At 42.3% G+C, this 17,232-nt stretch overlaps 1 protein-coding gene across 18 annotated transcripts in view; it reads left to right on the top strand.

The window, feature by feature from the left end:
* Window positions 1-11,973, top strand: part of WDFY3 (WD repeat and FYVE domain containing 3) — a 189,011-nt gene extending 177,038 nt beyond the window's left edge. For all 18 annotated transcript variants that reach the window (XM_083834169.1, XM_083834167.1, XM_083834168.1 and 15 more), the window contains 9 exons: window positions 533-687; window positions 1,120-1,278; window positions 2,614-2,793; window positions 3,871-4,053; window positions 4,368-4,464; window positions 5,503-5,832; window positions 6,881-6,992; window positions 7,228-7,425; window positions 8,249-11,973. In XM_083834169.1, coding sequence (XP_083690295.1) covers window positions 533-687; window positions 1,120-1,278; window positions 2,614-2,793; window positions 3,871-4,053; window positions 4,368-4,464; window positions 5,503-5,832; window positions 6,881-6,992; window positions 7,228-7,425; window positions 8,249-8,369 — 1,535 coding nt within the window. In that variant the 3' untranslated portion in view covers window positions 8,370-11,973. The remainder of the gene's footprint in view (window positions 1-532; window positions 688-1,119; window positions 1,279-2,613; window positions 2,794-3,870; window positions 4,054-4,367; window positions 4,465-5,502; window positions 5,833-6,880; window positions 6,993-7,227; window positions 7,426-8,248) is intronic.
* Window positions 11,974-17,232: the final 5,259 nt, after the last annotated feature.

Genomic DNA, 17,232 nt, shown 5'->3' with positions numbered 1-17,232 from the left:
ACCCCTGGTGTGCAACCTGAGGCCATTTCCCCCCTATCTTATCCCTTGGTGGTTGAGAGGAGAGCCCGATCCCTGTCTCACTATGGCATCCTTTAAGGTAATGGTAAAGTACCATAAGGTCTTCCTTGAGCCTTCCTTTATCCAAGCTAATCAACCCCAGCTCCTTCAGCCGTTTCTCATAAGATTTACTCTCTAGACCCTTCACCATCTTCGTTACCCTTCTTGGGACACGCTCCAGCACCTCAATGTCCTTCTTGTAGTGAGGGGCCCAAAATGATGTTGGCATCAATACCAAAAAAAAAAAAAAGTAATATTTTAATTGTGCTGAAAATGGTGCAATCATTTCTAATGAGAAATGTCAAAGAGATAACATCTGTGCCATGTTAAGCTTGAAGGACACCTCATGCAGCATTGAAGGTGGGACCAGAGCAATTGTATAATCTCTGGCTTTTGCAGAGCATCGGGTATTTAATGGGATCAGACAGTTTCTGTCTTTGCATTCAGTAAAAGATAACTGCATCTTGTTTTCTAGAGCTCAAGGAGCCTGTGGGACAGATCGTGTGTACTGATAAAGGCATTCTGGCAGTAGAACAGAATAAGGTTCTCATCCCACCTACATGGAATAAAACTTTTGCTTGGGGCTATGCAGACCTCAGCTGTAGACTGGGTACCTACGAGTCAGACAAGGTTTGTCATCTGAAATTGGTTTTAGTGCTGAAAGCAATCAACTATTCTATAGCGAAAGAAATCCAAGAATGGAAACTTAGTTTGCATGTCAATGAAATAATATTTGCTTGTACTGTGTATGTTTTATTGCCCCCATCTGGTCATCTTCATGAGAACATGAGCAGAATGACATAAGCTAATTCATAATAATTTTTAACAAGCCTGAAAAAAAATAATGAATTAAAGAATGCCAGTAAAATTCACCTCCTGTGTTCTCTCAAGAGCCATCTTATGGGTGAAGCTGGAATTACTCCTGTTTGTGGGAAATGTAAAAGGGGCAGCAATGATATCTTAGTTACTTAATGGTCCAGCATTCAGGGTGGCACTTGGGCTTTTTTTTTTTCCTACCAAATTCCAATTCTGTGAGTAATTCTTTGTTTTCTTTATTTCCAGGCAGTAATTGTTTATGAATGTTTGTCAGAATGGGGTCAGATACTGTGTGCCATTTGTCCCAGCCCCAAACTAGTTATCACTGGGGGAACAAGCACAGCTGTGTGCGTGTGGGAAATGGGCATCTCCAAAGAAAAAGCTAAAGCCCTCACACTAAAACAGGTAAAGTACAATGAAGATGCCTATTAGGCAAACTATGTTCCAAGATCCAAGGAAGTATGAAAGGAGTATTGCTTGCTCAGTAAGCTTTGGAACAGTGAATCAAGTAGACCTTTGGAAATCTAAGTAGTCAAGGTACTGATCTGCATTGAAAATTGGCAAACTGGGTCTTCAGAATTGCATTAGTTTGAGGATAGTTGACCACTATGAGCTTTTTGGAGAAGCAGGGAATTGGGTAGCAATGTTAACAACAGTATAAAGATGTATTTTGTGTGAAATAATCTGTGTTATTGTAGTGCTGCTCCCATCTGAAAACTGTCAGGGATGGCAGTGAAGGAGACTGTCTCAACTGTTCATTTTCCTTTTTCTAAGTACTTCTGTCTTTTCTTTTGGAGTTATGTTTAAATTATATTTTTGGTCAAAACTTTGCGCTTTCGACAGTAATATGGTGTTTGTGGAGCATAGTATACTTGTTCAGGATAGCCTCATATTGTTGTTTCTTTGTTAATTCAAGACATCATCTTTTTATACAACAAACAAGCACACCACCACCAAAAAAAAAATCTCAAAGTATTCTAGAAGCTGCGTGTCGTTGTTCTAGGTAGTCAGATTATAAGTGCTATTGTTCCTGGTAGCATCTTAATAATAGGATTTTTTTTCCTAGTGGAAAGCTTCAGCTCAAACTAATCAGAAGAAATTTAGAGAATTTTTAACTAACTTCCCAACAGTGGTCTCCAACAATGACTGTTCAAAGCTGTGTTTCCAAAGCTGTTTGCTTATGAGTGCTGCAAGATAAAACACCATAACCTGAGTTTCAGGGTAGTGTAATCAAGTTGCTTTGCTTTCATCTTCTTGCAGCAGTGGGGTCAGAGTAAATGCAAGACCAGTCGCTGCAGCTTATCTGATGACTTGTAACTCGATAAATGCGAAAAATCCAACTGTATTCCAGACTCCTGTTTCAATGGTTAGTTGAGGCCTAAAATCTAAAAGATGGGTCTTCTCAAAGCAGCTGCTTGTAACTTCCCCTCCTTGCAATTAACCTTGACTTTTTGATTGTAATTTTTCTCTTCTCTTCTCTTCCTTCATCTTCTCTCAAACATCAACAGATGTTTAAATAGGAGCCGTTTGATATTTACAATGAATTCCTGTTTTCAGAAAATGACTCCTATTCATTTCAATTATGGAAGTAGTCGCATCCAAATACTTCCAGTCTCAGTCCAGCTGGATCTTCTGATAGGTTATTGATGTTTACTTTACCTGAATCTCTTCAGGTTTAATGTAGTCATTCTTGTGCTCTCTCCTGATTGCACTATGTTCCTCCTGGTTTTTGTTTTGCAGGCATTACTGGGTCATACTGACACTGTCACATGCTTAACAGCATCACTAGCTTATCACATAATTGTGAGTGGATCACGGGATCGCACCTGCATCATTTGGGATTTGAATAAACTCTCATTTCTAACGCAGCTTCGAGGTCACAGGGCTCCAGTTTCAGCACTCTGTATAAATGAATTAACGGTAAGAAACAAGCACCATTCACCCAAGTGTGGTGGGAGCAATAGGCAAGAGTCAGAAATTATTAAACTGAAGAAAAGCAGACTAGGCTCTTCTGTTAATGTGGGGAAACTTGATAACTCACATTAAAACGAATGACCTGGTTTAGGGAATAATCTTCATTGTTTGTCCAGAGGAGCACACGGTTTTGTTCCATGCAGAGCGACTTGAGCTCGGCAGAGCTTATTAACAGTGCTGGCAGCAGCGTAACCAATGCAGTGTTCAGAGTGGTTTGTCAAACCTGCCACGGGAGCTAGGAGAGCACTATATGTGACCTTGGTTGATTTCTGCTCTCTTAGGCTTAATTTAAAGGAAGCAGAAGGTGCATTAGATGAAGCTGTGGTGACAATTATAGCGGAAACAGACATATCCTAAGAGCTCCTCTCCCTGAAACTCCTATAAGTTACATCTTGCCATTTATCCAGTGCCCATGAGCATCAAAACATTTGCCTGAGATGAAACCTTTCTTAGTTGGTCCATCTGGTCTGGATGGACCATGTTTCCTCTGGAGCAATCCAGTGGCTGAAATCTAGATAAAATGGTGCTGAAATGCCAAGAGGGGGGTAGCAAGAGGTACAGTTTATTAGCTGCTCGTTGTTGCTGTAGTGTTGCCAGTGTGGTAAACCACAGCTACCATTTCCCTTTTGCACTAGTTGAAGTTGGGCCTTCTTTTGCTCTTTTTCCAATAGAGAAACAAATTAAATTAAAGGCAGTGTGCATCAGTGAAAAAGAGTGAGGGCACCGTGAGCTGGGTCATTTAATTGGGAATGGCAGGTACTTAAAATATACTGTTGGCTGCTTCTGCTGTGAAAAGTGGAGGAATTGGTCTACTCATTATATGCTGTAAATACAATGGACTGGTTGTAACTGTATGAACAGTTTTTAAAAACGCATATCATTCTCAAGGTTTTTTTAAGTGGTCAAACTCAGGAACTACTGAAAAGTTCCTGGTGAGATGCTTAAATAAATTTGGCTTATGTTTTTGCTCAATTAAAACCCAAGACTTGTATTGAAATATGAAGGTGTTACTTGTCTTTTTAGGGGGATATCGTATCATGTGCTGGCACTTACATCCATGTATGGAGTATTAATGGCAGCCCTACCGCAAGCGTGAACACTTTCACTGGTCGAAGCCAGCAAATCATGTGTTGCTTTGTGTCAGAGATGAATGAGTGGGATACCCAGAATGTCATAGTGACAGGACATTCAGATGGAGTTGTCAGGGTAGGTACCAGGAATCACTGTTTGGAAAAATAAATTTATGCCTTTGTAATAGTTAAGTCATGTCTATCCAAGACAGTGTCTTGGCTAGTATCAAAAGCAGTCCTCCTATACTGGTGTGCTCCACCTGTACAGTTCATGCACATGCGTAGATGTCTTCCTACACCCCCTTGAAAACAGGACTTAAAAGGGAGATGTGACCTGCCTGTCGTGCTAGCAGTGTTTGGTTCCCATAATCCCTCTTAACTCTAGAAGTAGCTGGGAAGAACTCTTAAGAGTTCGGTATGTGTCAGTTGCCTTATCCCATGTCCCTCCAGTTCTGGCGGATGGAGTTTTTGCAAGTACCAGAAACACCAGCTCCAGAGCCTGCAGAGGTGCTGGAAATGCAAGAGGATTGTCAGGAAGCACAAATAGGTACGTCTCCTACCCACAGTTCGGTATTTGCTTCTTAACTGATCTCTTCTATGTATAGGTAAAATTCTGTGCAGTGCAGAACAGATGATAGATGTTCTTCTCTCAGTGGAGAATACATGTCCTTTGGGCATAACAGAGCATCTGAGTTTTCATTCACCACCTTTGTTATGGTAGTTTCGTATTGTAATGAGTAACGGAAATCATGGCCATCACGCCCTTTATTTTTTTTGGGTGGGGGAGTAAGGTCCTTTCTCGGGTTATTTCTCTGTCAGCGAACCCAGTGGATGTATGTTGCCATTGTCTCAAAGCTATATATTTCTTTATCCTGAAATAAAATGATAGCACAACAGCAGAGTTAAGATCTACTGATAGAACATTGTGTTGTTTAGACAAGCAATGCCTACCATAACATGTTCTATAGGCTTAAGAACTTGATCTCTGCTTTAAGGGCGTTGGTTTAATTCATCTTTCTCTTTTCCTCTTCATGTTGAACATATGATCTGGATGTGGATCCTATGATACTCATCAGTAATTGTTATATAAATACAGCTCAGATTTTCAGTGTTGCTGGGAATATCAGCATCTGGGGCAGTTGCGTTTTTACAAGCAAAGCTTGTTGTTAACGTGTCTGCATGATGGTTTTCGGTCAACCCGAGTCTCTATTGATGTTTACGTGTGTAAAGTTTCCTTAGTAGCAGGAGGACTTTTTTTTCCTAACTTAAGTAGTTTTAAAAGTTTTGCTCATTGTTTCTTTCATAGTGTACCTCAGAAGAACTATTGTAGGAACTACCTACAGCTAAGGAATGCTGTTTCCTGACAGACCGGTGCAAAAAAATGATGAGCAGCATAGTGATTCCTGCTGGTATTTACAATGGTGGGAGACTGATGTCTTGCAAAGGCTATGAGATTTCAGCATGTGGTTTCCCTCTAGTCATGCTGTGGTGGCACCTGTTGGGTTGTCTGTAGTGGAGCAGCAGAAAAGGATAAAAGCTCACTTTATAAGCTAACAACATCCTCTCTCCTGTTGCATGAATCCAGGGCAGGAAGCCCACGAAGAGGACAGCAGCGACTCCGACGCAGACGATCCGTGCATCGACCAGGACGTGAAAGCGCAGGAGAGCCAGAGTCAACCAGGCAGCACCAGCCACAGACCTAGGTCATCATCAAACAGAGTGGCAGCAGCATGGTCAGCAGACAGCGGCTCTGATGACTCCAGGCGTTGGTCAGACCAGCTCAGCTTGGATGAGAAAGATGGCTTTATCTTTGTGAATTATTCTGAGGGACAAGGAAAAGTGCATCCCCATGCTCAGGTTAACCACCCGCACCCCAGCTATGCTGAAGCACGGCACTATAGCAAGCTTAAACCAGGTAAAACAAATTGGGCATGCTTCCTTGGTCAGAAAAACATACTGTCAGCATTGACCTAAAAGGCAGTGTGTCTGCAGCTTTGAGCAGTGTTGGCTGATAAATTACAAAAGGATCAATGAAGAGAAAAGTTTGTTTACTGAGGTTGCATTTTGTTTGATTTCTTTTTTCCCCTGCGAAACTCTGGTGGATTTGCCCTGGCTGGCAGCTAAGCTGCTCACTCACCATCCTTGCAGCAGGATTGGGGGAGAGAATAGTAAGAGCAAAAGCAAAGAAATTCATGGGTCAAGCTATGGATAGTCTAAAAGGTAAAGTAAAGAGGAAGAAAAAACAGAACAAGTGGTGCAAAGGCACTCGCCACCTCCCACAAGAAGACTGATGCCTGACCAGTCCCAGAGCAAATGGCTGCTTTACTAAAAAACGCCCTCCCCTCAGTTCTGTTGCTGAGCATGATGTTATCTGACATGCAGTATCCTTTTGGTCCATTGGGGTCAGCTGCTGAGTGTTTGTTCCCTCCCAGCTTCTTGCATACCCCTAAACTATTTGCTGGTGTGAGGAGGAAGAATGGGGAAAAAAGAGAAAACGTTGTCACTGTGCAAATACTGCTCAGCAGTAGCCAAAACACTGGTGTGTCTTCAGTGCTATTTTAGTCACATAACCGAAGCACAGCGCGATATGGGCTGCTATGAAAAAAGATGAACCACAGTCAGAAATCTTAATTTTGGCTATTGCAGGGAAAACACTCTCAGTCCTGTCAGGCTTTGTTGCTGGGTTTCACTGTATATGTCACCGTTCTCTGCAACTACCAGCTGGACATGGGGAAATGCGAGGCTGTTGGGTTTGTATTGTGTTCTCTCCTTTTGTGCATGCACCAAGGAGCAGCTGTTTTCCATGAGTGAAACCTGAGTCTCAGAGTTGTCAGTCTCTGGAGAGAGAAAGATTTTTCCTTTCTACAATGTCATGTGTCTGGTTATGTTGGGGAGGTAGGAGGTAACAAAAATGAGAATAAGCAAATTTGCTTTTTCACCTTCTACTTCCTGCTCACTTCTAGGATACAGATGGGAGCGTCAGCTAGTGTTTAGGAGCAAACTAACTATGCACACAGCATTTGATCGCAAAGACAATGCACATCCAGCGGAAATCACCGCACTCGGCATCTCTAAGTGAGTATCTCACAAAAGATTACCTGGCGCATTTTTTTGGCATTGTCGGGAGATGTAGTATGAAGCAGACAGCATTCTTGGCATAATGCTGTTCTACGGCTCTTTAGGTTAGAGCAGTAGATGATATCTTGGTCGTAAAATGTCATTTAATATTCAGACATCTAAAATCAGCCATTGATGTCTGTGTATTACTGAACCCTGGTTGTCAAGGGAATGCTTTTCTTTTTTCTTGCAGGGATCACAGCAGAATTCTTATTGGTGATGGTCGCGGCAGAGTATTCAGCTGGTCTGTGAGCGATCAGCCAGGCCGATCTGCAGCTGATCACTGGGTGAAGGACGAGGGGGGAGACAGCTGTTCTGGCTGCGCTGTCCGGTTTTCACTCACTGAGAGGCGTCACCACTGCAGGAACTGTGGACAGCTCTTCTGCCAAAAGTAAGCCAGCCACAAGTCTCTTGTAGACTCTTTCTCATATAGAATTTTAGACTGGTTGAAGTTATTGCATACCGCCAAACTCTGCTAACAGACTGACATTTTCCACTCCCTTACGAAAACAGAACTGATGAATAAAAACCATCAGTGCTGTGAAATTTCCAGGGAGGAGATAGTAAAGGCAGATAACTGTTTTTTATAAAGGGGCTTAAGATTTCAGAGCTGACAACAGGTGTCATCTGAGAATGAAATCTGGTGCCAGTTTTGAAAGTTCCCTGTCGCCCATCTGGGAAAACAAAGTCTTGAACTCTAGGCATAATATCTTAGCAAAGGAAAAAAAAAAAAAAAGCTTCTTTTTCAGCAAATAGCTCATCTTGTCAGTCTACAAGCAACACAGTCAAAATGCAAACAGTGCACAGGACTGTAAGGATGCTGATTTCAGTAGCATGCAGCCTCAGACAGCAAAGCATATGACACAGGATGTACGTGAGCTCCCCCTAGCCAGGAGCAGAGGTGGGAGTCTCTTTTCTGGTCCAGGGGGTTGGAGACAGTACTTAAGGTTTCATCTATGTAGCCGTACTTAGAGTCTGAACTAGTAAGGATGATTGTTTTGAAGCTACCTCACGTGCAGAGTCATATAATTGATGCTGTGGTGACCGTACAAGTTAAATCCTGCTTCTGCCAGGCTGCGTTATATTTCTCTGTCAGAATTTGTTTGGATGGTGTTCTGGTATTTGAAGTCACGATGATAATTTTTTTTTCAACCGGGAAAAAAACGGTCTGGCTGGGAGAGGACCGGAGCTCATAGCAATGTTTTTCTCTACAGGTGCAGTCGGTTTCAGTCCGAAATCAAGCGTCTGAAGATTTCATCACCAGTCAGAGTCTGCCAGAACTGTTTCTACAACTTGCAGCACGAGCGGGGTGTGGAGGAGGGGCCCAGGAATTGATAGGGCATTGGCAAACGGAGAGCCTGTCCAGCCCCACAGTCACTCCAAGAACTCGTGAGAGTACTGTGCTGTGATCAGAAGGGATTAGAATATTGTCTGTTTACACTTAAGGTTATACTGCTTTTTAAGCACTGAAAGTATAAGGGATCACTGAATTGATTTGTGTTGATGGAAGGTATATGATGAGGTTAACGGCATATTTAAGTGAGAGCAAGGCCCAGTAAGACATAGTTGATAACTTCAAATACAATAGAATTGTCAACCTCTAACTCTCTGTTGACATGGTATAAAGGAAATCCTCACTTATCCTAAACACCAGTTCTTGTCTTGTTTTTTTAGAGCTAGTCATCTTTACTGGGGGGAGGGGGGAGGGGAAGGCTTTTTAGAAGATAGTTGTAAATCTGCCTTCTTCGCAAGCAACTGTGTATATTGTAAATAGATATAATGGCCTTTTTATCTAAATATGAACTTAACTGCCTGTTACACGGGACTTCAGATTAACCACTATACTTTGTGTGGCATCTTTATCTCATCTATCAACTTAAATATGAATGTTTAAATAACAAAAAACAGAAAACTCAAAGGCATTATGTGTATTTCGGTTAAAAATCCAGTCCGTGCACGTTTGTTCTTTCCGTTGCCCACAATATCTTTATTTTTAAAAAAAGGCTATTCATGCGATTACATAGATTTTTTCAAAAGAAAAAAAATTTTGAAAATAGTACTTGGAATATTTTATTCTAGCTGTAAGATAACCAGGAACTAAAATTGTGCACTTCGGTTGCATTTTATACCAAACTGTTTACCACCTCAGTGTTGTTCATATTTAACAAGGCCTCTTTTATACATATGTCAGAGCTGAAGTTTTGTTAATGACTTAATGTTCATTAGCAGCTGATTCATGCAGTGCAAGAACCAGCTTTTACCTTATTTAAATGAATAGCAATTGGCTTGCATACAGGTACAGAATTAATTTCTTGTGCATAGAATTTAACCTCTTGTCCCGTAGCTTATTTGCAAAAAAATGTTTGGAACAACATAGTTGTTGCTCTGAAACGGGTTAGCGCTGGTCCTGTCAGAAATGCTTCTCAGAGTTATCTTCACGTGTCAGCAAATGGCATGAACTTGAGGACAGCGGTAGATTTCCATTACCATTTTTTAAGTTCTAATATGAATTGAATTGCAGGTTTTGTTTGTTTGTTTGTTTGTTTTTTACTACTCCATCACTTGTTTTGCACTACATGTGGGATGAAGTAGAGACACGGACATCCACTGAGATTGGAACACATGCATCAGATAGGCCCATGGACTACTCTCCAAAGGAGGTCTTGACAGTGGGTTTTGTTTTTTGTTTTGTTTCTTTAATGTATGTGTATGTATTTTGTAAATGAGTGACAAACTGATACAGATCTAGATACATTGGCAGTGGGTTCTTCTAAATAACAGTAAGGATATGACCCAAGCCAACAGAAGACAGGTGGCCCCTCAATGTCATTGAGTGTCTTTGCTCCAGATGGTGAGATTGTCCTGCACTGGAGTGAATTGGGTGGACTCTGGTCCCTGGACTGCAGGTGGTTAGTTAATGCCGTTGTTGGAATTGCAGCATGGAAAATATGGGATCCTCTGTGATAGCACGAGCAACTTCCAGAGGGCTGCCAATGCCAAGGGGGCACACCTGTCTTCTCTTGACTGGGGCTTCTAGGGGGGAATAATTTGTTAATCCTGACCACTTACTCTTTAACCTGGTATCACATGTTTATGCACTGAAGGTTAAATATGTATTTTGATACAAGTTTGTTTATTATATATGTGCTGGTCTGTAAAATGAGATAAATTACTGTTTTGGTGTGTATACTAGGTCCCCAAATGAACAGAAAGACTACTCAGCAGTGTGCAAGGGCTCTAGAGTAAACACAGGTTTGATTAAATGAGCTGACCCAGATAGATCCTTTTGGATCCGGACTGTGATGATGATGAAGTAGCTACGTTGCATGGCTCCCTTGGCAGATTTATTGTTAAAACCGGAGGGGGGGAAGTCCTCAAATGTGCGTGGAGTGTTTGAGTGTCTGTATCCAGATGTTCTCTCTAACGTTGCCTTGACCCTTCCCAAAACGATGCAAAACCAGCATAGTTCAGAAGATAGGCTGGTGGCCTACACTTTCTCTGTTGGAAAAGGCTATTTTAACAACCACTAAATGCCTTTGAGTACTCAGAGATTCCCTCTCCTTGCCTCCAGTTTTCAAATCAAAACCAAATTTAAGGAAGAATTCATTTCCACAGACTGGAGCTTTTACAGCCACATTATTAAACCCTAATAAAAGCAGGACTACTGTGACAGTAACTCTGATATACTCTAAACATGGAAAGAAAAATCTGACAGATAGTATTAGTGCAGGCTCGTGAAGATCGTGGGCCGGGGTGGCGACGTGGTTGATGGTGTTCGACCACGTAGGCACGTTGTACGGGTATTGGTCTGGGTGTTTTACGTTTGTCAGCATGCTAAAATCAAGGTTGTTATGCCTTGCAAAGTCTGGAACATAAGAGTTTAGTCCAAATTTGCGTTTTGCAAACTGATAACCACAGTCTTCTGACTTAATTCTTTGGTTGAGCTGTTCCAAATACACGTTCTCACAAGTAAGAGGTGTGGAAGGGAAAAAAAACACCTGCTGGTATTCCCTCTGGCAACTGGTGCTGTGGGCAACCGCTTTGTTCACTTGGGAGTGGTTTTTCTTTTCAAGGTTCTAATGCAAATACTTGCTTTGTTTTCCATGTAAAAATTCGTTGCGCAAAAATATACTCATGTATACTAACATCAGTAGACTGTAATCTCTGCAAGTACCTCACACGTCTTCTCCTGCCTTGTTCTTTGTAGGATATTTACTCATGTACTCTTAACATTCATATGTAGTGTGCAACTGTAATGTCACGCTTATGAGAGGGGTTGGCTGCCTCCAGCCCACAGTCATCAATTCAATAGCAAAACACTTTAGATAAGTTATTTTGCACTTTCTTATGTATAAAATTGGTAGATACTTATATTTGCTTTGTATCATTTAAAGACTTCGTTTCAGTAAATGAACTGTGTATAAAATATTTATGCAGTTAAAACTGTTTTTAGAAAGCATTTTTAATTTCAGCAAGTTTGGTTACTTGTTGCATGACTATTAACAGAGCTGACTTTTTGTGTCAGTGCAATGTATATTTTTTTTGTCCTGTTATTAACTTGTAAGCCCTAGTTAAATGACCATTTATTTGTACAGCATCAGGAGTAAATTGAAGATAACTGGCTAAGACTGGAGTGTGGAATTTTGTACTATATTGTAGAATCCAATATCTGTTTTTTGGTGGTTACGTAAAAGGCCTGACGATTTACTATCTAGTGTGCAATCTGTGATATCTGAATGTTCATTGTATATTTGTCTCCAATGCAAAAAGGTAGAGTAACACAATTACAATACATGATTAAATACAATAGTTCAGGTACTTAAGTATTTTTTTCATTTCAAATAAATACCTGCTATTTACCACCAAAAAGCTGTTTTGCATTTGTTGGAAAGAAGCAACATTTGCAGCTGAATAAACATTTTTAAATTGGGAGCGGTAATTGATGAGTACCGTGTTTCTTTATCCTCTGAAAGAGTAAATTGCTACCATTTGATACAGTTTTGTTTTCTGAACACTGGTACATTCATCCGCAATGATGCAGTGTTGAAATTGTGAATCTCTGTATAATTGGTTTTGGTTTACGAGTGTCATTGTAGTTTGTGAAGCCAGCAGAATTTGACGGTGTTTAGAAGAATAGACAGTACTGATAAAGAGAAGGCAGACAGTAAAGAATGATTAAAGTCGAGCTCCATGATGACGTGGCAAGAGGAGGAAGTATTAAAAACTTAAATCCCCACGGAGAGGACAACTGCTGAAGCAGAACTTGACCTTATCTGTTGAGATACAGATTAAGATCCCCAAATGTATGTTTACTAATTCTTCAACCCATTTTTATACTATTTTCTGACTTGGTAATGTGAAAGAAGGTGGGTTTTCACTGTGGTAGTTACTTACATAGCAATGCTGGCTGCTAACATTTCTTCTCTAATTAAAAACCAGGCTTTGATGCAGTTGGACCTACCGCGTTCCTTGGGTGATTAACACTAGAACTCACGCTGCATTCTTGGTATTTATCAGTAAGTGCATTATTTGGCTGTAAAAGTCATTTCTACTGATGCTTTTAACTGTCTGTGGTTACTGCATTAAATGCGAATTGATTTCATGAAGGCTCGGTGGAGTGTGGGGGGGGAGTGTTTAGAGTGTATTTGTGTGCTCTTGGGTACTGGTTCTTCTGGGGTCGCTGCCCTCTCTGTGGAGGGTGAGATGCCCTCCTACCCTGAGTTCCAGGGTGGTCTGCGTGGCAGAACCTCTCACTGTACGATATTTAAACCTTTCTTTCTCACTGGCAAAAATGAGCTCTCTTCACAGATCGGTGCCACATTAAGTTAGCAAACCTGTGCTTAATTTCATTTTGACTGATGCAAAGAACTTGCAGTTAGTTGCACAAATAATTTTTAGAGCTTTTCTTCTGTCTTTCAGACATACGTTCCCACCAACTCAATCTTTATAGCTAGTCTCTCATGGGTTCTTTTGGGGATAGTCTCTGTTTTGTTGCTGTTGGAGTTGAATTCTTTTGAAAGCTTTTACTGATGGCTGTGTGATTACCTGGTTGATCAACCCTGTTGATAAGGTGAGGCTTTGAGTGCTGAAAGTCTTTGTTGAACCTGGCTGGCTGAGTGTCTCTGCCTGCTTCTCTCAGTAGTGCAGTGGAGTAAATGGTGGTAGGAGTGAGAGGTAACACTGGAGCACAGCCACACAGCTGTCTAACTTGTAGTCTTCTCTGTGTGAATACTGCTATTTGAACTGGCTACAGAATCTGATGTCAAAGTAAATTAAAAATAAGAAGAAAGGCTTGAGAAAGGTTCAGTGCATTATAATAGATAGTTTTTACATGTTCCCTTTTTAGCTGTGGGAAAGAAGTGTTGTGTGAAATCTGTTGTAAACTTTTTTTTGACCTTAAACTGAAACTGATAAGATGCACCGGACTGAAAAGTTAGTGAAGAAATCAAGCTCCTCTAATCAAAATTCAGTAGCTACTTCTGCAGTTTCTTGCCTAAAAAAGGGTCCTCGTAACTGTAACTTCAGTGGTAGGGCTGAGCAACAAGTAAGGATAAATGAAGGTGGGCTAACACCTGCTTTGGAAGGTCCTTATTAGTGCAAGGAAATGCAGCAGGCCTTCCTCTGTGACTGGGGGGATTAGCATTCCCTTGCACTTGCCTGCAGTCAACTGGAAGGGGTTAGTCTGAGTCGCGCCCATTCAATTAATAACTTAATTTTTATTTCCCTTGGCACTTCAGCTCATTGTTGTGGACAGGCTGCTAGCGTATACTGAACAGCCAGCTGGTAGGGGACTGAACCAAGCGGTGTCCTTCCAGTGGGATACAGATTTGCATTACTGCTGGGATCAAGGCATGGTGAGTTGCGGTCCTGCTGATGCTGGGCAGCCCATAAAATCCTCATGAGGACGATCACTAGTCTGATCATCCATCAGCAGGTGCCTTTAAGGCTGCTTGTGTAGGACATAAACCCAAAGGGAGTTCAAGTGCAGTCCCTTGGTCTTCCTAGAAGTTGTGTCAAGCCAGAAAGTGGAGTTTGGCTGTTTATTTACAGAGAACATTTTGTCTTTCACAGAACTTACAGAAAATACACATTTCTTTATTATGCGCTTGTGGTGTCTTTTTTTTCTTTTTCCTTTTTAGCCAGAAAAGGACAGAGGCAATGCGGGTGGTCACTTGTGTTTGCTGGGGAGTGCACTGTGCATTATTTCTGGAGGGTTAGGGTCCCAGCCCTCTCTTTGCCTGTGCTGGGTGGCCTCAGAGGGCATGTGGTTCGGGCAAGGGCAGCTCTGCTCACACGCACCCACAGACCTCGGGGAGACCTCACCACGGGGCTTACCACGCTCCCTAGCTTCTGGTGGGGGCCTCCAGTGGCTTTCATGGAAAGCAAGCATGTAGCTATGTGTAACAGGCTTTTATTTTTCTTTTTTCAAGAAAGAAAACAGTGAAAAACGTTTTTCAAAGGGAATTGAGGTTTGCAATGGACAACATCCACTGTCCTAATAGTTGAAAACTTTGCATTTATCTGGTAAACTGTCAAGGTCCTGTTGAGGCATAGTCTGAAGAGAGGGAAAGGATGTGCAGGTTGCATTTAAGTTCTTCCCTCTCTCAGCTTGGGCAGTGATGCTGCTCCCCCTCCTGCTGAAGGGTCCCTTTTCTCCGTTTTCAGGTCAGCCTCCCGCTGCCAAGGCTGCGCTATCTCCTGTCCCTGGTGGTCCCAGGCTGTGTGTAACGCCACCAAAGGTGGAGTGGGAAAGCAGGGCTTTGAACTACTGGGCTCCTGTTGCATGAAGCTCACGGGAAGTTTGGTCTGTAAATGCTGTGGGCTTTGAATGTATTGTTTTTTTTCTCCTAACTGCAGTGAAATTAATTTCAGGTTGCTCTGGTCAGCTTACAGTAAAGAGCAGAGAAAGGTCTGCAAGCGGTGAAAGCAAATTGAGTTTGAGCATGGGCCAGAACACTGGCCATGTAGCTGTTAGTTCAGCCAGCTTTCTGTCTTCCAGGGCCACCTGGTCCTGTCAAAAAACAGCTGTAGTCATGTGTTGGTGACCAGGGAGAGGAAATGAAGGATGCTGATGTTGACTGCTACTGTGCATGGGGAAGGGTTTGACAAAGCCAACCCCAGTCTGGTTTCAAAGCGAGTGGGAATCATAGAACATCCCGAGTTGGAAGGGACCCATAAGGATCATCGAGTCCAACTCCTGGCACCGCACAGGTCTACCCAAAATTTTAGACCGTGTGACTAAGTGCACAGTCCAAACACTTCTTAAATTCAGACAGGCTTGGTGCAGTGACTACTTCCCTGGGGAGCCTGTTCCAGTGTGCAACCACCCTCTCTGTGAAGAACCTCTTCCTATGTCTTCCTCTTCCTATGCCTAGCCTAAACCTCCCCTGCCTCAGCTTGATACCATTTCCGCGGGTCCTGTCACTGGTGATTAAGGAGAACAGATCGGCGCCTGCCCCTCCACTCCCCCTCGTGAGGAAGCTGTAGAAGGGAAGGTTTCCTGTCTTTACCCCACCAGAGCACACTGGCCCGTGGTGTGAGCTCCTCACTCATACCCAGAAGGGAGCCTCTTTAAAGGCCATCTGCTGCCAGGCCTTCACACTGAAGCTTTTTAATAACATCTGGATGAGCTGCTGCCTTGCATATTCCATGAACTGGAGATTCAGGTAGGTTTTACTTGATGAAGAACACAAGCTCAAAGGCTTTGTGCAGTCTCTTTCTCTTTGTCTGATACGGTTTAAGTGACCTGTATTTTTGATTTTACGTGTAATGTCCAAGGAGATTGTGGTCTTGCATCTTCCTTAACTGGAACTGGCTTACATTTCTAAGCAACACAAGCCTATGTTTTAGCTGGTAGCTAATACTGTGGGGTTTTTGTTTGCTTCCTTTTTCAAATAAGCAGAGGTAAGGTCAGAATTGTGGAATAATTAGGAGCAGGAATAGGGTGCAAGTTTTGTGGCAGAAATGTTCTTGTTAGAAATTTGCATTGGTGCTAAATGGCAAAGAGCTATTTCATACATTCACAGCTAATTAGTAGGGTGTATGTGTTTAAAAAGAAACAAGAACAAACTAACATTAGAGCCTCTCTGGCTATCCAGAGAGTCTATTTTACATTTTTTTTGCAAATTTTTAAAATTTTATTTTATTTTTAAAATTTTTGCAAAATCTCATCCCTTTAAGTTTCTTAAAATAGTCCCCTTGGAAGTCATGTTGGTTTCTTAAGTTGCTTTTTGCATTAGAAATGCTGTTACTAATGTTGATCACACTGCAAGAACAGTCTGAGAAGTCCAAAGGTAAAGAGGAAGCTACTGGATAAGCTGAAGGTGCTCTGGCACCTGCAACCATACACCTCAAAGCTTTAGTCTGGGATTCAGCAACGCAAGTTCACGATGGTATGGAGGAGATGGCTTAAGTTGGATTTTTCATTGTGTCAGGCAGGTTTCAGTATAACCACATACCACTCTTAGGATGCAGAAAGAAATGGATGCTACTCTTTTCAGAAAATTTTGTGTTATTAATTTTTGCCCTTACAGCTAGAGTAGTATTAAAAATGATCGTGACTGTATGATGTGGAGAGGTGACAAGTAGCGTTTTTGGCAAGAGGGGTACTGTCTGGGTGAGAAGGATAGCTGCTGGGACAGGAATAGACATGGTAAGTTGTCTTGGAGTCCAGTGATTCTCTTAGAGCCTCATCTTTCATTCCTCGGGGGGGGGGAGGAGGGGGGGGAAGGCACCAAGACCTATTTTGCTTAAATCAGTTCTCTTCTGGGATGCAAAGGCAGAAGGGTGGAAGGAGCCTTATCCATCCAAGCATCACGTCCATGTGGGGAGCAGTGATGTGGTTCTTGCTGTGTTTGGGAGCTTGAGGGGTACTGGGGGTGGGGGTGGGGGGCGGGCTTAGGGAGACTGGCTTGTGGCATGGGTCAAGCAGACCTGTAAGGCAACATCCTGTGTGGCACAGGGGGCAGGCAGCTCTGGGGCTGTGCTGTACAAAAGCCCTGCTAAGGATGCAATAGGAAAGCCACAGCCTTCTGTGCACTCTCCATTGTAAACCCGGGTCCGTGAGAATAGTGTCTTGCAAGATTCAGGGCAGCTCAAATGCTGGTGTTGGAGCTATAAAATCTTCAACAGGCATCCGGCAGGCCAGCGTCCAGTTCTCCAGCACAAGGTCACAGTTGGTGAGAGACATGATAGCTCG

Source organism: Anser anser (genome assembly GCF_964211835.1).
Source record: "Anser anser genome assembly, chromosome: 4".
In the NCBI taxonomy this organism is placed as follows: domain Eukaryota; kingdom Metazoa; phylum Chordata; class Aves; order Anseriformes; family Anatidae; genus Anser; species Anser anser.
Note: the sequence above shows the minus strand (reverse complement) of the source record. Positions and strands in the feature narration are given on the sequence as shown.